This window comes from Mauremys reevesii, linkage group 4 (genome assembly GCF_016161935.1).
Source record: "Mauremys reevesii isolate NIE-2019 linkage group 4, ASM1616193v1, whole genome shotgun sequence".
In the NCBI taxonomy this organism is placed as follows: Eukaryota; Metazoa; Chordata; order Testudines; family Geoemydidae; genus Mauremys; species Mauremys reevesii.
This window is the reverse complement of record NC_052626.1, coordinates 55,797,346-55,819,442: the sequence shown is the minus strand read 5'-3', so window position 1 is coordinate 55,819,442 and position 22,097 is coordinate 55,797,346. Positions and strand designations below refer to the sequence as shown.

Here is a 22,097-nt window from a genome sequence, read left to right as displayed (position 1 = left end):
ACGCCCCCTCCTGGACTTACTTTGCTTTTTAGCTGGTACAGGGATGAGGAATGGTGCCAGTTAGAGGTTGGTGCCGGCGGTGCATTCCACTCCGAGGTTGCAGTACTTGGAGCAGAGTCCAGTCTTGTCGGCTCTGAGGCCGGTGCAAGGGCCGACTCAATAAGGAGCGCTCGGAGATGAATGTCCAGCTCCTTTTTAGTCTGTGGGCTGAAGCTCTTGCAAATGCGACACTTGTCGCTCATGTGGGTTTCCCCTAAACACTTCAGGCAGCTTTTATGGGGATCACTGACTGGCATGGTTTTTTTTGCAACAGTCATAAGGTTTGAAGCCCAGGGACCAGGGCATGCCCCGTCCCTAGGCTGAATCCCACATGGGACTAACTATTTCTAACTTAACACTAAGAGAACAATTAACTATACAACAAATTCACTACTAGATATAGTACAGCTGGGAAAGCTTGTGAAGGAAGGAGACATTCCAGCACAGTCACTGGCAGCAAAAAGGAACTGGGGGGGGGGGGGGGCGGGGGTTAGCCGGTGGTGCCCCTTATACTGGCGCATATGCGGGCCACTCCAGAGGGAACCAGAGCCGGTCTCCTACGGATACCACTGAGGGAAAAATTTCCGGCACCAGTGCATGTGGTGAGCACATATACCTATAATGGAATGGATATGAGCAAGCATTTGAAGAAGAATGAGAAAGATATAAAATTAACATGGAACACATTCAATGGATTAAAAGATGGCTAATTTCTAGGTCTCAAATGTGACCGTAAATGGGGAATCATGATTGCACAGGTGTGTTTCTAGTGGAGTTCTATGGGGATTGGTTCTTGGCCCTATGCTATTTAGTATTTTTAAGTAATGACCTGGAAGAAAACATAAAATCATTACTGAAAGTTTGCAGATGACACCAACATTGGGAGAGTGGTAAATAAGAAAGAGGTCAGGTCACTAGTACAGAGAGAGCTCTGGACTGCTTGGTAATCTGGACTCAAGCAAATATCTATTTGACTAAATGTAAATGTATACATGTATGTCAATGTACATATTTAGGAACAAAGAACGTAGGCCATACTCAGAGGATAGGGGACTCTATCCTGGAAAGCAGTGACTCTGAAAAAGATTTTGGGGTGGAGATGGATAACCAGCTGAATATGAGCTCCCAATGCAATGCTATGGACTAAAGGGCTAATGCAATCTTTGGATGCATAAATGGGGGACTCTTGAGTAGGAAGGTTATTATACCTCTATACTTGGTACTGGTGCACCCAGTGCTGGCATACTGTGTTTAGTTCTGGTTTCCACAATTCAAGAAGGATGATTATAAATAGGAGAGCATTCACAGAAGAGCCAGGCTAATGATTAAAGGATTAGAAAACATGCCTTATAGCAATAGATTCAAGGAGCTCAATCTATTTATCTTAACAAAGAGAAGGGTAAGGGTTGACTGGATTACACTGTAAGTATCTACATAGGAATATTTAATAATGGTACTCTTCAATCTAGAGGAGAAAGATATAACATGATTCAATGGCTAGAAGCTGACGCTAGACAAATTCAGACTGGAAATAAGGCATAAATGTTTTATAGTGAGAGTAATTAACTCTCAGAACAATTTTCCAAGGGCAATGTTGGATTCTCCAATGAAAATTTTTAAATCAAGATTGGATATTTTTCTAAAAGATATGCTGTAGGAATTATTGTGGGGAAGTTCTATGGCCTGTGTTATACAGGAGGTGAGACTAGATGATCACAATGATCCCTTCTGGCTTTAAATCTATAAATCCATGCTCCAGCGCGCGCGCACGCACACACACACACGTAAAAAAGCTAAACGCTGGATTTAATGTGCAAATTTCTGAGTGCTAAATTGTCAAAGAAAGGCACCTAAGTTGTATCTACAAAATTTGCATATATTCAGCCATGTAACAGAAGCATGCAAAGCATCCATTTGTGTATGTATTAGCATAGTTTGCAGGCACATGTTAGGGTAAGTCTACATTGCAGCTGGAAGTATAAAATTTCCTGCTTGGGTAAAATGTACACATGCTAGCTTTGAGCTAAAGTGCTAAAAAAATAAGTGACATACAAACAGCAGCATGAGTTGCTATAGTATGTTTTGTGTGGAGTTCCTTCCTATTATCTGTCCCTATTTGCTTGAGCCCAGCTTACCAGGCAATCCAGATCTTTCTGAATTAGTGTCATGACCTCTTCATTATTTACCCACTCCCCCCAGTTCAGAGCAGGGTGGAGATAAGAAGAAAAATGTACTGGAAATTCGTAAGGTAATAACCAAGGAAGGAAAACTGTAGAAAGGTTGACTTTTGCCTAATGACACAGACAGTGTCCTTTTAATTATCGTCAGTTTTTTTCCTTTTCAGAATATCAGAAATGACTAGATTTAAATAAAGCTGCTTACTTTATATGGGTGCAAAATAGTTAAACGAACCAATAAACTTTTTTAGTGAACTCATAATTCAGAAATATCCAAAGCAATTTTATTAAATTTGAAAAAAGCTTTACTTTGGACAGAGGATATAATATGCCAAGTTTTAGTCCAATGTGAATTTTTATGGCATAGTTATGAACATCTGAAAAACAGCATTTATAAAGGAAATGCTGACACAACTTGAAGAAGCGGTCCTAGAAACAAACTCCAGTTATACTGAAAAAATTCTTTAAATGAGAACCAAGCATGTAAAATCTTCCTTAAGAACAAAATTTGTTATATTATATATATTACACAAACACACATGCACACGTCCCCCTTTTCTACTGTCCACAGCAATTACACACCGCCCACATTCAATATCCTTTTACCACAGCCATCAAAGTTCAGCACAAGCATAGGTTAGTCAGTATTATCTGTAAAGTAATCTATGCCAGTTTTTAATGCACAACGGAAATCTGGTTTGCTCTCAGCTGCTGGTATAATAATTACTGTCCTATGGTTGCTACGAGATACTAACATTTTTTTCCCCAAGACTACTAAAACATTTCTGTGCTCACAGGCAAAAGGATGCTGGGAAAAGCAATAAAATGAATCCAGCTGTAGCTCTCCAGCGGAATTCAAAGCCAGATGACAGCTGTAGAGAAAATGAAAACCAGAAAGAGCTTCTCTCTTCTTCAAAGCTTCTCTCCTCACTTTTCCCTTCTTCCAGTTTGCCAGAGCTAAGCCTTCGAGAGAATTCAGCATTGTTTTGCAAACATTGTTAAAAATGTTCTGTTTTCAGTATTTTGAATGATTATACAGAAGGAAGGATAAAATACCACATTTCCCTTACTTGTACTTTGCTTCCATGAGGCCTGAAATTTTGCTGCTTGATTCTAACGATCAGGTGAAGGTTTTAAGTAATTTTTTTTTCCAATTGAGTAAGTGAAACAGATCTCAATAAATTTAAAGTAACCACCTTCTGTTTTAGCTATTTCTTAGAGTGATGGAGCAATTTTCAGATTTGGCAGTAAAGCCTTCACTACAAACAATCACATGCATTTTTTGGCCTAGATTCTGAAAGTGTTGAAATGTTGTCCAGATTAGTTTGAATATTTTTAAGCAGTTTAAGGAAAAATAAATAAGACATACGACATATATTGCTTCTCCTAAGTCTGCTTTGCCTAACCACAATGGAACACTAACATTTTTTGGTGTCAAATCTGATATACAAATTCATAACCCATAACAGGAGGTGGTCTACCTTTGAAAAAGTAAATAGGGAGAGATTAAATAGCTAATAATTTGTATTAATCAGAAAAAATAGTAATTCCTCTTCCTTGTTTAGTATGCACTATCCCACACACAGAATTGCTATATTAAATTTAAATAAGAAATACAGATGACTGTCACATTTACTGCTTGGAGTTAAACCTAATTAATATGCTATTTGCGTTGCATACAAATAATTCGTGAAAGAATTTCTTGACCCCGTAATACATGAAACAAATGAAATTACAAACATCATAGTATCTCTGCTGAATTAGATTGCAGTTACTTGCAAGAGGCCATAATGCTATAAATTATTTTGGTAAGATGAAGCCTAAACTTACTTCATTTGAACACAAAAACCTGGACACTCATTAAACATTACCTTTACAAAAACGAAGATGATCAACTCACATCCTGTCTGCTGCAGTAAGACTGTTTTAGACAGTGTGTGTGAATCACCGGCCTTTTCTCCACTTCAGCTAAAAACCTGAAGCAGTTAATCCTGATAACAATGATCAAGCACTTCCTTGAAGTCAAAGAATATGAAAACTTTTTTTTTAATCCATCAAGTTTAAATTTTCCCGTCTTTGCCTGCAGCAGGAAACTCAAGGAAGAACTTCTTGTCTTAGTACATCAAAGCTGTAGTGAAACAGTGTCAGTGGCCTGTTGATCACACCAATATACCTGCACAACAAAATCTGTAAGGCATTGTAACATATTTGATGTATCTTGCAAGTCTCAAAATCAAAATTTACAATAAGTATATCAATTTGAAAGAAATAAGCAAGTATTCCAACAATACTGTATGCTTAGACTTCACTATCAGATGAAAACAGATTAAAAGATCTTGATTAGTTCTTCACTTTTGGTTTATAATTGTTAACTTCATTTAAAAAAAAAATAAAAAAAAAATCACCCCTATCTATGAGTTTATATTTGGTAGAGGAAAACTATGGCCAGCCACTTAAAACTGCAGGTACACCCTATGCAAAAACATGCACTTCAGCTGAGCCCACATGTCCTATATTTAAACAAGAAAATCTGATAAATGCATGCCTCATTGCTTAGCTTCCCACTCATGAGCAATAAATGGGTCTCTGTGCACCCACTGTACTCACAGCTAAAAATTTGTCCTTTAGAGACTCTATACATGTGTATGCTAAATTTGTGTGTGTGCGCGCGTGTGTAGATTTTATAAATTTTATATATATATATATAAATAAACACACACACACCATTTATGACTGCACTAACCTTTTTATATAAATTTACATTTTAAATTAATGTAGTAACTAGTTAATAAATTGTACTTAAAATGTTGTTGATCCTACTGTAAGAAAATTGTTTTTGAAAAATAAATAATGTCAGCTAACCACTTATGGTAGTGAATTGGTATTTTATGGTGCTAAACAACAAAAATATGTACACTGAGTGCTAGCAGTGAAAGTCTTCAGATACAACACACAAGTGATTTAATAAATGGTAGTTTTAGTCTCACTGTAATCAATAAATATAGCTGTACCATTCTTTCACTTAATAGCAGTTTGGGAAAAACTGAAGTGCTGATTTTTTTCTTTAAAGTATGTTTAGGATTTCAATAATATTCTTTGCAGTTGAAAAGTAAATATTAAATTATATAGTATGAAGGTCAAATGAAAATCTCCTCAATTGAGAAAGAACCTGTTGAATTTGGTTGTCAGCTGGGAATTTTCTTAAGTTTCTTCAGGATTCTTCATTTACACAACCTACCTTCTCCCTCATTAATTCTAGATACACAGATAATTCTAGATAATTCTATCCTTCAGCTGTTGTATTGGAAGGTATGAACTCATTTTCATTTTTTAAAATATTTAATAATTCATGTTCTGTAACCTGCCTTGCCTTTATTAAAATTTTGTGTGGCCAAACTTGTAGTCTTTATACTAATAATATTCCTATGGATTTCAGTAGCAGCAGAGCTTATGCTCTAACATACATTTCTTTCCAACATACATTTAAACCAAAAAGCCATCTGAACATAAAGTTACAGACCCTTAAAAAAAAAGTTATAAAGCAAGAAGTTCAGTTATCACCAAACTTAGCTCCCCACATTAAAGGGATTTTATAACAGTGCCATGTTATTATATACCTATCTTTTAATAGCTCTACACTAGTAGAAGTACAAATGAGTCCAGAGATGTTATGTAGATTTTTACTATGAATTTCTAGGGTTTTGATAGTTTTAAATAACTAGGTGTTTTATAATAAAATGTATTATATGCTAAATATTGTATTGTAAATATTGTACAGTAAATTCTCACAAAGTCATCCCAGTTAACGTTGTTTCGTTGCTGATCAATTAGAGAACATGCTTGTTTAAAGTTGTGCAATGCTGCCTTATAATGTCGTTTGGCAGCTGTCTGCTTTGTCCACTGCTTGCAGGAAGAGCAGCCTGTTGGAGCTAACTGGTAGGGGCTTGGAACCAGGGTGGAACGGCAGCCCCCATATCAACTCCCCGCTCCCCTAAGTTCCCTGTGCGGCAGTCAATTGCTGGCAGTTCAGCTGCCATGTGCTGCTCCTGCCCTCTGCCTTGGAGCTGCTCCCGGGAACCTCCTGCTTGCTGTGCAGGGTGGGGGAGAGAAGGGGGCTAATGTCAGGGTATCCCCGTTCCCCCCGCTCCTGCACCCCACTTACCCCATCTCCATGGAGGGGAGGGGATTACATGATAGGGCTCAGAAAGGAGGGAGCGAGGAGTTACTGTATTGTATTGTAAAATATATTACATGCTAAATATTACAATATTCTTACTGCACAGGTACACAATCTTTTTGTGGGATCTGTGTAATATGTGATTTGAGAAAACTGCAAAATGATGTTAAAAAGGTGGATTAACAGTTAAGAACCTATTACAAACATCAGCAAAACATCTTTGAAATCTCAGTGAATTTGTCCAGCATCCCAACTAACAAATAATATGAACTGCAGAATTCTGCTTTATGGTAAAAAATAGTTGCAAGTAGGAGGCTACTGTGCTGATGTGAATTTCAAGACACTACTTTTTGTAGTAACATCTTTATAAGTTTGAATACAAGTCTACCCCCTTGTATTTTAACTACAGATTGCGAGGATGAACTCTATTGGACATATTACAACAAAATTCTGGTTTAAAGCAAGTGGATTATGCCTCAAAGATTAAAATAAATATTTTAGCATTTTCATCTCTGAGCAAAGAACAGTTCAGATTAGGTCAATTTTGGGGCTTATTTTTTAGATGTATCTGCCAATATTTTAAACACTCTCCTGCTCCTCTCTTCCCTGCCTCCCCCTTCCCAATTTTTTTTTTAAACTAAAGGGGCTTATTGTGCACATTTAAATTTAAGCACATATCAAAGAAAGTACTACCTAATAATTGGAAGAGATGTCTGGATTAGAACAGTGGAATGGGGATGAAGCCTTTTAAGATATAGTGCAATAAAACTGGATGAGCCCTGTCTCTCCAGATATTTAGCACAGGAGCTTTTGTCAAGGAAATGATTATAGACCTCTTCATATAGCAAACCCCCTAGAGTCCAGAGCTGGAGCACTTGCCTTGATGGAAGAGAGGTTAGGCTCTCAAACAAGGCGGGGGAGGGGGGATTTAGTCTAGAGGGATAGGTCTGAAGAGTAAGCAAATTATGCGGTACAATCAATGAAATCATCTAGTGATGCTGCTGTTACGCTAATCCTGCAATGAAGTAACATAAAAGAGCACCAAGCCCTACAGAGGCATTGCTGTACTGAATCTGGGTGAAATGCGTTATTTAACTTTAGTCAGACTAGTAGATCTTAGCGTGTGACAGATTCCCGAACCCTTCCAGTCCATAGAACACATATGGATAAACAGAAAGTTCAAAATTCAGTCAGACTTTGCCCTGTGCTGCAGCTTCAGCAAGAAACTCCTCATACTTCAAAGGGCAGAGCTACCTGTTAGCAGTCAAGAAGCAATAGGGCATAGCTGATGCATTTTGTTCTGCTCCATGTGTGACATTAGTGCCAATTATTTAATCTAATTTGCACATAACCATAAACTTAAACTTCTGATCAACTCAATATGCTCTGAGTAGCAGTGGTGGTAGAACACGGAGCTGAACAAAACTTAGCAGTTGTGGCTTGGGTAGGTGGGTCCTCAAGGGTATCTAGAAGCATAGCTGGCTGGGGTGCTGCCGTGATTACTACAGATAATGGTACTGGAAGTCAGGGAGTTCATAGGTGAACTTGGTGCAGCTGACTATGGGAAGGAGAAGGAGAGCACGCAGGCGCCTGAGACTAGTATCGGGCCCCTCACCTTGTGGTAGTATGCTTCCTCTTCAAGTGCTCCTTCCTTAATGGGATGCAGCAAGGGGAACAGCAATAGAGGGGGCGCCTGGCTGCCTGTTCAGAGACAGAGTGGCCAAAACAGAACCTACAAATAAATGCTTGCAGCCTTCCTACATAGGGTGACCAGAGGTCCTGATTTTATAGGCACAGTCCTGATTTTGGGGTCTTTTTCCTTATATAGGCTCCTATTCCACCCCCCACCCCCCCGTCCCGATTTTTCACATTTGCTGTCTGGTCACCCTATTCCCACAGCATAACCAAACATGCAAGATTCAGTCTGACCTGCAAGAATGAGACAGGGTGCCAAATGCAAGACTGCATGGAACTTGGCAGTTCTGAAAGGGACAGCCTGTGAAATACCCAGAATGGAGATTAAGGAAGTATGAAGTTGGTCATCGTAAAAATAACCTCCCCAATAAATGGTATCTAACTCCACCACTACCGCACACACTTCAACAACAGTGAACCACAGACCTGGTCTACCCCATGTGAGGCTGTAAGTGTGCTCTAATCATGCCTCTCCCTACCATCAATGCACTCTCTACTCTAAGGAAGTAGGAAAGGATGGTGTAGAGTTGCTTATGCCAGCCTAGGATTCCTCCATACTGAGGGAATCCTGAGCTACCCAGTTAATACATCTTTTCACAATGTTATCCCTGGTGGCTACAGCAGTTGCTCCAAATAATTAATAAGCCTTAATTTTCCCCTCTAATATTCAAATGATTGTAGAAGTTTTGGTTTCACTAGCAATGTAAAATCCTTGTCTGAAAATGTAAGTAAGGGTACCCAATAAACACGTGTCTTTTTCTGTCTCATCTGCTGTATGAATTTCTTCATTACCAAAAATATCCCTTACTTTACTATGCCATGCAGATACAATGGGAGAACTTATTTTGGTATTTGTTTTGCCACCAAGAGACAGATAAGAAATATGACTACAATAGGGATTGCTAGTCATGATGGCACTTTATACTGTGTATTCTGGACTGTCTGGGATACTGTACTCAGATGAATTTTATCTGTAAACTCAGACTAATCGCTATGAATAGGGGTAACAACCATCTTTTGTGAAGAAAACTGACTCCCCACTCTCCCTATAACACAAGTAATTCTATCATTATAAACTTGTCTAAATTATGTTAGTTTAAAATATATAAAATGTTAATGTGATTTTCCCTAACAATATTATAAAGATTATTATTCCTTCTATCTATACTTTATAACAGTGTCCCCAGACTGTGGGGTGTGCCCCCTCTGGGAGGGGGGGGCCCGGCACAAAGGAATATTTTGGGTGGGGACATGTGTCAGGGACCAAGCCAGCCACCATGGGAGGCAGGAAGGGAGCACCACACAGCCCCACTCCACCCCCAACTGCAGTTCTCTTCTGCCCGCAGTTGCAGCTCCACTCTCTGTCCTCAGGCCAGCTCCTCCTCCTTCCCAGTTCTGTCCCCAGCTCCATCATCAGCCCAAGCTCCTCTGCTGAGACAACTTTGCTGTAACAGACCGGGGGTGGGGGTGAGCGGAAACAGATTCTGTGTGTGTGTGTGTGTGTGTGTGTGTGTGTGTGTGTGTGTGTGTGTGTGTGTGTGTGTGTGTGTGTGTGTGTGTGTGTGTGTTCCCTATTTTATTTTGTTATAAAATTAGATTGCTCTTGCCTATCCACTTGCATTACAATCCTTTTTATACACTGGAATTATATAAACCCCTTACTAGTAGTTTGTTTCTTAACCAGGACCTCAAATTATGCAGGTAGTCTGCTAATCTTATCTTTGTCATTTTGTGCATCTTATGTTCTAGCTCAGTATATTGGTAAAACGGCAATGTGCAGCACCAGAATTTAATATCTAAAGACAAAAATATTTCCTTCAAAAAGTTGCTTTAGAATACCATCAGTTGTCTGAAGTCTTTAAGGAGAACCGCATATACAAAAAAAAATAAATCTTTTATTTAAATGGGATATCTTAAAAGGAAAAAAAGTAACCAAAGATTTTCTTTGTATTTGCTACAATAAGTAGTTGGGACTTACATGCATACTTATAAATGACGAAAAGCACCTATGCTTTATACAGAGGTGACATGGGTTTTTAATTATATAACTTGGTAGTTATTACTACATATCAATTTCAGAGTACTCAATGGTGTCTGAATAAGGAAGCTTGTTAACCTCTAATCTCATTGTCATCTATAGAAATTGCTGAAGAACAGTCAAATGAAAATTAATCCTGTAATGTTGCTAGGGTCAATAAAACCTTTAAAAGATGTTTAGGGACAGCTTTAACTATGGCACCAGCTTTATTTAAAATTATCTGAAGTTTTCTAATATGATTAACCTGTTTGGACTGGGCTTTTCCCACTGTTTCCTCTATGACTCTCTTAGGTTGTGTTGCACTGCCAAAAAAACAAACCAAACAAAAAATCCCACGACCCTAATTGTGCCCAGTGCCAGCAGAGTACACAATACCACAATGACATCCAGGTCAGCAAATAAAACTGTATATTTTTGAAAGACCCTGGCTCCTCTGCTTTTCTTTAAATGTTACCAGAGGATCAGACTTCGTTTTAACAGGACATATGTTCCCCTGGAACAGACAACAAACTTTTGGACTTTTAAAATGGCAAACCATCTCCTTGTTTAATATGTATTACAAAGATATGAGATGGGCTGGATTATAAACTACTTTCCAAAATAATGAATTTAGGAAACTCACTTTAACAAAACTTAAAATACTATAAAGTACTAGGAAGAAGTGGCAAAATAAAATTACAGAAGTCAATCGTCATTTGCTCTAAATTATGTGAGTGGTATAAAGCTAACACACTTACTTGAAAGCCATCTTCAGCCACTTCAGCATCACTGTGCAATTGTGGACAACCTTTGGAAAAATGAAAAGGGAAAAATAAACAACATTCGTTTTACTTCCTTCGCTATATATTGCTTCAATCATTCCATCTGAACCTCCAATAACCACCTAGGATATAAAAACTGAACTAAATACATAGATCTTTAAATAAGTAGATAAACCGCTTTATCATTTATGGTGACAAGCCTATCATACAGTTTCCTAGTACTTCTGCTGCTCCTGTCAGCATGGTCTTCTAACTAGCCTGCAGTTCTGCTTTGCTATGTTCTTACCACAGACTATTTCAAGTCACCTACTTATTTGTTTTTCTCTCCTTGTCTTGTAAAAGCTTCCCCCCCCACCTCTCAAAAATCTCTACCATGAATCAGAATTAAGAAAGCACACTTTTTTGGATTAAAGATTTTACAGATTTTTCAAGCATTAATGCATTTTGTGCTACTCCCTCATACTAGAATCTTGCAACTCAAAGAATTATGCCTTAAACTGCATGAATTGGTAAAAAGGCAATATGTTGCACATATCTAAAGACAAAAATATTTCTTTCAAAGAGTTACTTTGGAATACCATCAATAAGTGCACACACACAATACACAAGGATAAACATTAAAGGGAAAAAACAGTGTGTGCTCAAATGTTCACTGATTAGTCTTGCATTTTCTCTCAGAGCTCAACTCATGACAAGTCTTTTTAACAGAACAAAATAATTAGCATTCTGCCTTTTACTTGCATTGCTTCATGCACATAAAAACAATAATCTCAGAAGGATATTTACATAGAATATCAAACTCTCCATTGTTTGACCTTTCCTTTTATATGTCTGAAAGGGACATTCCCTCCCTTTTCCATTGGCAAATATTTTTTTGCCTCCTCTCCATTTACTGAGTTTCTACCTCAAAACAGTCTTTGTTTTACTGTCTTTCTTATGCATCAGTTTCTATGATACAAGCACAGCTCTAGGACTTTGTGTCAATTAGACCAGTGCTTAAGATTTTTCATGAGACATTTTCCCACAGATCCTTCATAAAATTCATGCATGAAGTTACTTTGACAGCGTCATTTTAAAAATTTACTATGAACTAAGCATCTCAGCAAAGAAAGTAATCTTAAAAGGTATCTGACCATTCAGCTACATAGTTCACATGCTAAGAACATATAGTTTGACATGCCCCTAGAGATACTAGTGTGGATCCATTGATATATACAAAACAGTATCAACAAATGGGAATGATGGACTGGGAATTTATGGATATGGTCAAACCAGTTCCATCGCAGGCCTCTGGCATGATCTGGGTAAGTCACTAAACCTCTCTATAACCTCCGTTATCTCATTTGTAAAATGGAGATAATGCTTCTTCATTACACAGGCATGTTTTGAGAATTAGTTCATTAGCAAAATATTAGGACCTTAGATGGAAAGTGCTAGAGAGAAATTCAAAAGTATTATTAAACTGTCTAACCATTACAACCATAGTATATTGTGGAACAACGCAAACGTTTAAGTACTTAACAGCATTACATCAAAATACTTTTTATGGTAGAATTTTAAAGGGTAAATACAGATACGTTTAAAAAAAAAAAACAAACCAAGACATACCTTGAGAGAGATCTTCTACAGCTCTACGGATGCCTCTGTCAAATGCTCGTGCATCAGCAGGACTCTGAAATGTGAGGCCAAACTTCTTGTCATCAATCTTCCAGTGGTGAAAAGTTGGGGTAACTTTGTTGTAAATGAGGTCCTTCTTTAACGTACATTCCAAAACCACCTTCCAGAAATTAAGAGGAAAAAAATTGTAATTCTCTGAAAAGATCACAAATTTGTAAAGAAAGGATATTCAGTATACATCTTTGGAATTTTACTTGAAAAATGACTTCTTAAATACAGTTAACAAGTCCTTGTTTAATTTTTTCCCAGTACAAGCAATCAGTTTCAACTAAGGCCAGGTCTACATTAGAAACTTTTGCCAATATAGCAATGTCAGTGAGGAGTGAGATTTTTCTTCACTGACATTTCTATACCAGCTAGAGCCCTAGGTTTGACATTATTTTCCAGCATGAAAATGCTTTTGTCAGTATAGCTTATTTTGCTTGCCAAACCAATATAAGCTATAGTGGCAAAAGCACTTTTTTTGCCTGTATAAGCTGCATCTACACAAAGAAGATTTTGCTGGCATAGCTCTATTACAAAACTTCAGTTACTTCAGTATACTACTTGTATACTGCTTCAAAGCCATTTATCTTCACCTTCTACAGGAGAAGTCACTGGACCCAGAAATTAACACAGTAGCAAGAATGAATATCTGTAAGTAAGACAAACCTATTTAAAACATTAAAGAAAATTAAAGCTGAAAACAAGCAGGACACAGACAGCTGCAGTTTTGCACTCTGTTTGCTAAAACAGCCAGAAATATCATTAAAAAAAATCTATGATTTATGTTATACTACATTTGGAATAAAAACAGTGATAATATTAAGAGAAAGGAGAATATAAAGACAACATCTGACCACAACAATATTTCAGGCATATGCAGGCAGTTTGTCTAGTTATTAAACAATACAATCTTCCTATCACTCTGTCATTTTTCTGTTTTAAAGTTATCACACAGTAAGGTTCAGTTATATTACATTTGTTGCTAAAAAAAATGTCAATAGTGAACAACCTGTAACAGGAGCCTTATTATCTCATGTTTTCGTTATGTTTGTTACATACTATTTTTTTCCTTTAACACTGTCAGATAGTCTTTTCAAAATGCTGAAGTTAGCATTTGTTTTGTACAACATATTGTCACACACACATATGAAATATAAAATCTCTTATAGTAAATGAAAAATAAGGATTATTTTGAACACAGTATTTGATTAAAGAGAAGACTCGATCAATGTTTTCTGCATATCATTTTTACCCACTAATTATAAATACCTCTTGAAAGCAAAATTCTGTTTCCTTATACCTCCAAGATTCCCTCATCACAAAAGCATATTTGCCATTGGATTGCACTATTTATATATTTTTTAAATATAGGTCATTTGCATTTTCTGGGGAAACCAACATAGAAAATAATTTGCAAAGATTACAGTTAAGAAAAACAGAGTGTCATTCTGGGCCATCAACATGTTGTGTAAGAAATATGAGGTTCTTAAGCCAATCACTGGCATTTTTCTGATGACAAAGTCCTATATTTAAAACAACATTAATTGTTAGATTACCTATATTAGCCTTCCTTCTCCCAATCCAGGATTGTTCTCCAGGTTTTTTTTTTTTTTTTTTTTTTAAACGCTTTGTCTAGTTGAAGCATGTGATGTGATGGAACTTCCTTTGCTTCTCTTGGAAAACCATTACACAATTAAGGTGAATTTAGGACTATTTATCTTCCTATTTGGCCTTTGTATTCTTTATTCATCCCACTTTTCAGACTTCAATTGTCTTCTATCATCGATAATTACTCCTCTCTATGCAATATTAATTTTAATTTAGATCTTTTACTCTTTCTTTACATTCCTCTTCAGATTCATAATTATTTTTGTTGCTCTTGTCTCAACTCCCTCCAAATAGTTGATACTGAGGTACTCTATTCTAGGTATAACTGTCTGCAAAGAAAGAAATTATGGCTTCTGTCTACCTGCCTTTACATGTGCATTAAAAAAAACCCAAACCAGAGTGTGATATGGTAGCAAAGAAAAAAAAAAAAAAGGTCTATTTTTAATTTGCAGCCCACTATCACCCTATGTCTCTTTTGGTACTAGTGCTTTGTAAGTTTCTTCCTCCAGCTCAATGTCTTCTTTTTGGATTGTTCCTCTTCTTCCCCAACATTAATATTTCTTCTTCATTTTTAATAATATATCACTAGGTCCATTTGTATTATTTGTGTGTCTTATGTTGTTCAAAATGCCTCCTAATCTGGAACCAAAATTATGTTGTTTACACTTGAATCCACAATGAAAGATGTGAAGTACAGGAACACTGATTCCGGCAGTACCTGACTGGACATATGCTCCCAGCTGTGTTAATTTAAACACTAGGAGATAAAATTAAATGAAGGGTGGGAGAAAAATCAGTGCTTTAATTTTGATGCTAACATGTGAGGGAAGTCTATTTTGAGACAAACGTCCTTTACAGTAGCATTAACCACCTTTTGCTGAAAACTAGCATTTCTGGATGGCAAGAATGCTTATACAGGATACATTAGCACTGAGTCAACCTCCAGGCTGCCTATAAATTATAATGCTATTCACAAATCCAGACTATCACCTGATCAAAAGAAAGGGGTTTTGGTGTCGTCCCGTCCCCCGCATTTGTTAATCTGTTTTTTATAGTACTCAATATATTTCTCTATGTGAAATACATATAGATCCCTCACCCAGTTTAGACACTAGGATAAAGTCTAAGTTGCAAGCCCATAGCCAAATATCCAAATTACTCCTGATATCCTATGTAAACCCAAAGGCCCTGTTTTCCTCTCTGCAGCACAGAACAGAAGAATCTCTCACTTGCTCTTAAAGTTCCCCAAAAGAAGCAGAATGTCAAGAATGCCTCCCTCATTTTCTTAAGCCCACAGATAACTCTCTGTGCTAAAGAAAAGTAGTTGGGGATTTTCAGGAATTCCACCTCCATGAAGTGCTTAGAGATCTTTAGATGAAAAAAGAGTTAAACAAACTTGTTAGGAATTATGTTTATATGGACCCATGGATGTGCTTTTTCAGCACGTGTCCCTGAAACACCAGCAGATTTCTGGTTCGAATGAAGCAACATTACTCCATTTCTATAGTGTCTGGTCTTGCCCATCAAGAGTTTGAGTTGTCTTTTGGCATTAAGTTATGCCAGTTTTGCCAACACTCTGCAATTACCCTCATCCCTCTTGTTGGGTGGTATGAAGGCCAATGGCAATACATGTAGGTGGTACAGGTAGATATTCTTGATCTCTGGCAGATTTCGTGGCTGGAATAAATCAAGTAGGTACAATCTGGTCCCACATCTAAAACAGTATTTAAGACTGTCACCCAAGATTTGAAATTTTCCTTAAAAAGTCCCCAATTCAATATAATGCCATGATATAATTTTCCAAAATAGGTAGAATAAAAGATTTCATCCTGGAGAAGGGAACTGTAGAGAAAAGCTCTTTCAGTAATGGGTAGCATGCTATTTCTCTGGATCAAAGAATCAAGCTTCCTTCTACTTCCTTACAAATATCTTGGATTCTTCCATTTTTAAAGTGCTTACTAACCGCTCATCTGTCTTAATGCAATAGTCATCCTGGAGAGACATACAATATTGTGCCACATCCAACAGGATATCTATTTAGGTCCCTGCATATTCTGTGGTTGAAGAATTTTCCCTGATCCATACAATGCTGCTAAATCATGCTGTAGAATCTAAAAATTTTCCTTAAAATAGCTACTACCCATGTTTCTGAAGATTACCCAGGAAACATGAACTAAGTTTATATCAATGCAATTTTGTCTTCCCAAGCCTGCAGATATCCTGAAACACAGTGCTGATTTGTGAACTGGCCTGCTAATAGTAAATGATTAACTCAAACCTAAATAAGACAATCTAAATATCAATACTTATTTCTCTACTGTGCTTTTCCCACAATCCTGAATTGCCTAATCCGATGCTTTCCAGGGGCACTCAGGTTTATGAGGCAGCTCACTATCACCTATCCATAGTGTAAGGACTGTGTCTGCAGTGGGTCAGCTCCCTGACTCCATCAAGAAGCCCCTGGGTCACATTTACAGATGTCATGCGGCTAACAAAGGTTCCAGCTTCCCCACTGCCTACTCCTAACCCTGTGTTATGTATGTCAATTTAAAAAACCAAAAAACAACAAAAATCTGCGGTATACTAAAATATGAAGATGTGGGCATAGTCCAAAAAACTGGGTTTAACAGGGGGTACTGTTTTGATTATTCCTTTTGATACTGAATAAAAACCCTCCACTTGAATACTCAGTTGAAGCCGATGCAAAATTCTCAATTTCATATACCATAATCCAAGGACCTCACTCTCAGAAGTTAGGTCCCATTTGCCATATCATACATATAATTTTGCATCTATTTGGTATAATCAATTTAAAAAAAAAAAGATAGATTAATTTGAATTTTCTGTATAAAACTTTTTTGTTTTAAAAGGATGGTTTAACAACCTACCATACCAAAAGCTAAATATTTATACTTTCACATAAGATGTACATAATTGTTTCCATGATTCCGGCCAGAAAAATGTCATTTTACTACCATCAGCTATTATCAGCCTCTAATTCTGCATCACATAATACTTACTATTTTTCCCTAGTAGAATGTGTGCATATATATTCAAGAGACAACATGCAAGTGTACACGTGTAAGTGTGCTGTGAAAAGGAATTATTGCTTGCTAAATTATCATGCATCCCAACTATCTTAGATTTTCACCCTGAATTAACATTTCATTGGTTTGAATGCCATAATCTCATAACAGTTACAGCAGAGAACCTATAGACTTCATGAGAACACTCAATGGACAAAACACTAAAAGGTTACAAAAATAAAGCTATTATACCTTTTAAAAATACAAACAGAATATTACTTCTGTGTAGTGCAAGTCAGAACCATTTTATATAAGGAGTATATACAGTCTCAAAGTAACAAGGTTTAGACCCTAGAAGCAGAATATTAGCAGAGATTAATACATTCTTAAGTACAGTAACAAAGGGATGTGGTTTTCCTTTCTATCATTATAAAAAACAATATTCATTTTGTGTGTCTTTGCTTAAATTGGCAAAGGTGTTCAAGTCAATTTTTGACCTGGGTAAGCAAGTCTAGCCTGAAATACAAGTTACAAATTTACACTTTCAAACAGTTAAATTTATTTAACACAAGATTAACATTCAAGATACCTGTACCACTACACAGAAAAAAATTTCTGTAAGTATAAAAAGACATGTTATTTGGTGTACAGCTCCTTTTTTATAGTATGCCTCAGAACTGAAAGCTTACTTATATGGAGATATACCTATCCCATAGAACTGGAAGGGACCCTGAAAGGTTATTGAGTCCAGCCCCCTGCCTTTGCTAGCAGGGCCAAGTACTGATTTTGCCCCAGAACCCAAAGTGGCTCCCTCAAGGATTGAGCTCATAACGCTGGGTTTAGCAGGCCAATGCTCAAACCACTGAGCTATCCTTCCCCCCGCCTCCATTCTGCTTTGAACACCTTTGCCAATTTAAGCAAAGTTTTGAGAATGGCAATTACCAAAGACACACAATTGGCTTCCATCAGGAAGCTAATTAAGCAAGTTACACAATCTAATTGTTAGAAGCACAACTGGAAGCCAAAGTATATCATTATACGTAAGTAGATACTGTCCCATAATATATCACAAAGGGCTCAACCCTGCAAACATATACGCATGTAATTTTACTTGTATGGAGTAGTCTGACTGAAATCAATAGGATAAATGAAGCCTTCTATCTATTTTCAAAAATCACTAAAATGTGGGAAAGAAAGCAAGAAAAGCAGAGAGGTTTTACTTTTTTGGGAAACTGTGTAGGCACATGTAAGAGAATAAATGGTGACCCACTATGCTATTACAGCAATCTACCTACAATCATGGGCTATAATTATATGCAACAGAAAAATACTTAGGTTTGCCAGAGTGAGGTCACCTTGGTCAAATGTGGCTATAACCAATGCTAGGATACCTTCTGCTGTGTTGCACTAGTAACTGCCGCAATTGGCAGGGCATACTTCGTAGGATTATGCAACTACAGTCTTGTTTAAAATGTGCATTAGACCTTGCTATAACCAGTTAATAATTTCTAAGGACTAGAGAGTCAGACACCCTTATTCATGCTGAGCACCTTAGTCCTTGAGTAGCCCAACTGATTTCAAGATGCTCCCAATTCATGAGACTTCTTTGGGTGGGGTGTAATTGTCTATAGTGCATTTATACAACCCCATGTAAAGAAAGACTTATGGTTTGAAGACTGAAGCCACCTATGGGAGTCTCCAAGGGAGGACAGGGGAAGGAGAAATCCTGTGCCTGTCTATGTCCTTCTGTTTAGAGGACTAAGGCCTTCTGCAGATTGAGATTATAAGGAGGAAGATGACAGGGTGCTAAATCCTCTTCTTGGGGCACATGAAATGGGAGGACCCCTTTTGGAATCCATACTTTGTTTTAACCTCCTTCAACTCTGCAGAAAATGCAAAAAAGTTGCTGTAGAAGAAAGTCCAGATAGAAGGAAAGTATTTCCATTTGCTTTTCACATGGATTGTGTTGAAGGAGGAGAGAGATGTTTTTGTGGAGGAGTGGAGGGAAACAGCAACTCCTGAAGCAAGCCTCCTTCTCTGGGCTCACGAGAAGGAGATCTGAGGTTTGAAAATTTTCTAGACAGAAAAATTAAACCCTTGAGGAAAGGCACCCCCTCATGACTCTGCATTTTGGGCATAGCCTTCTCTTGTCCTGTGGAGACAAACATTCCCCTTATGGTGCCACTCTGTTTTGCTTCCCCTTTAGAGTATCCCTCCAGACAGGGTTAAAAAATGGCTGACTCCTTGCCTGCAGATTTGTATTTGTGAGAAAAGCCCCACTGGGTGGTAAGGTCATAAAGGAAGATTCTACTGTTCCACCCAAGAAAAAAATATAGCCTAAGAGTTTAGGCAGACTGTGGAGGGGCTTAAAACAAGGCACACAGACTGTGCCCAAAGTGGGAGGTTTAAGCCATTTGATTCCCCTCTCATACATTACTGACGCCTACTCTGGGTGCTCAGAGTAGCGCTCCCTCTACGGTCATTTTGGAAGTTGGAAATCTACTCTGTGTTTGGTGGTGAAGCTGTGAACATCAGTTTAGGCATCTTAGAGCAAGACTTGCTCTGGTTCTTCAAAGGCAAATTAGCCACAACCACTCGAAGGGCAGAAGGGCTTGCTGGGGAGCGGGGAAGCAGAGGGAGACAAAAGACTTATACCATCTGCTGGAGGCAACATCTTGTCTGAGACAATGTATGCTTTATTCTGCAATGGGGAGGGGACAGACAAATCCCAGGGTGAAACCTAGGGAGGGACCCAGTTCCTGATCCCACAAGACACAAACCTCTGAGTCCATCCAGACCCTGAGGGGTGAAGACAAGTTACCACAGACTTGTGACTTGCTCTTATGAGTTTACCTGCCATGTGACAGTGAGCAGAGTATACTAGGGACTGAATTTATGGAGAGAGAATAGGGGGCACCCTTGTTCCTGGGAAGGACTCCTCTAGAAGCACAGCTACCATTAGTTTAGAAATTCATTTTGTTGCTTTAGCTGATTTGGCTCTGCAGCTGGTGCACCAAATCTGTCTTCTGACAGCTGCAGAAGCAGAATAAAAATTGGCTGGGCCTTCAGGGGTTGGGCTACTTCCCTTCCTGTCAGTCAGGATAGATAAATATCCGTGATTTCTATGTATATGGTTCTAGTTCTTCACTTTCTTCCCATTTTATTCTCTTAATTTGGGATTTTTTTTACTTGTTTATTTAAATTTCTTAATTGGTACCAGCTTTTTAGAATTTATGTAGTTTTTTTTTTACCTTCACATTTAAATAAAATGCCCAGGTTTGCTGAGAAAGACAAGTCCATTGCCTCATTAAAATGTTTACTATGATAACATTAACTCAAAAGAGGAAACAGGTAAGCAAGTGGCTTGTGCTATGTTTGAAACTGACAACATATGCCAATATCTTGAACTTCTAGCAGTCAAGAAAGCTGAAATACTGTGACCAAGCCATACTCCTTCAGGGTTTGCAGCATATAGTCAATGGGACTTGTGCTTTTAAAAGCACATGAATATCCTATCTTTAGGTGTCTAACTCCGGGATAGGAGCCTAACATTAGCCTTCTATTTTTGAAAATTTTGGACTATGAAAGAAAAACTTCAGACTAACTGTTAATGTATTGGAAGACTAAATAACTTTTCATTGTTAACACCAAGGCAATTTTGTTTTGAAAAGCTCTCAAAAATACAATCATAGTTTATGATGCTGAAAACACTTATGCACATGCTTAACTTTAAGCACATGCTTAGTCTCATTGAAGTCAATTGATCTATTCAAGTAAGTAGCATTATCTGCCTTAGCATTTGGAAGATTAGGGCCTTACTTTTCAATATTTTGTTTTTTTCTCTTTAGTGGTTTTGTAGCAGTCAAGTAAGATATCCCACTATAGTAGCATTTTTAAAAATTATAAATGGTGGTTTTAAAAAAGTTTTATTATACACTTTATTCTCAAGTTGCAATAGAACTAATTTTCAAATTAGGTTCACAAAAGCCTCAAACTCATCTAAATTGCTCCACCCTGTAGCAGAATGCTGAAGACTCACTCAAAGTTCTCTCTCACACTAGTGTCGACAGATATGCTTACTAGCCATTTACAATAAACCCTGTAAAAGAAAAACACATTTCCTATTTGTAATACTGTTTTCCCACAGTTGTGTGTTTGCTCCTTGTTATTAGAAGAAATAGAAGCATTTATTTTCTGAAGAACATTTAGTATGAAATGATAACAAAAAACCATGTAATTTATCTAGTAAGAGTAACAAGATAAATCAAACTTTGGACACACAATCCAATATCCTGCTTAAAAAAAATTCATTTTAGCATAATTAAACAAACTGTAATAAGAGGAAGTTACTCATCTTGTGCAGTAACAATGGTTCTTCGAAATGTGACCCCCTATGGGTGCTCCACTCTAGGTGTATGTGCACCCCTGTACCTTTAACTGGAGATTTTTGCTAGCAGTGTCTGTTAAGCCTGTGCATGTGCTCTCCCTCCCTTGTGCTCTGCCTCGAGGCTATCTAGCACTGTGCTGGCGAACCCCCCCTCCTCACTTCCTTCTCCACCGCAGATCCCTATAGAGAACTCTGAAGTAGAGGGGAGGAGGGCAGGTTGTGGAGCACCCATAGGGGGACACATCTTGAAGAACCATCGTTACTGCACAAAGTGAGAGACTTCCTCTTCTTCGTGTCCCTATGGTTGCTCCACTGTAGGTGACTCCTGAGCAGTACCCACCACTGGAGGCTGGGACTTTGGAATGGAGTCTGTTACTACAGAGAGTACTGTGGAGTCGAAGACAGCATTGGGGGCCACATAATGTTCTGCAAAAGTATGGGTAGAGGCCCAAGTTATTGCTCTACAGATTACTGAGATAGGGATATCTTTAGGGAACGTGACGAAGATAGAAATTGACCTTGTGGAG

At 37.8% G+C, this 22,097-nt stretch overlaps 1 protein-coding gene across 1 annotated transcript in view; it reads right to left on the bottom strand.

Moving 5' to 3' along the window:
• Nucleotides 1-22,097, bottom strand: part of SPRED1 (sprouty related EVH1 domain containing 1) — a 112,377-nt gene that overhangs the window by 24,331 nt on the left and 65,949 nt on the right. The window contains exons 3-4 of the mRNA XM_039537951.1: nt 12,496-12,664; nt 10,864-10,913 (exon numbers count right to left, since the gene is read on the bottom strand). Of these exons, the coding sequence (XP_039393885.1) occupies nt 10,864-10,913; nt 12,496-12,664 (219 nt within the window). The remainder of the gene's footprint in view (nt 1-10,863; nt 10,914-12,495; nt 12,665-22,097) is intronic.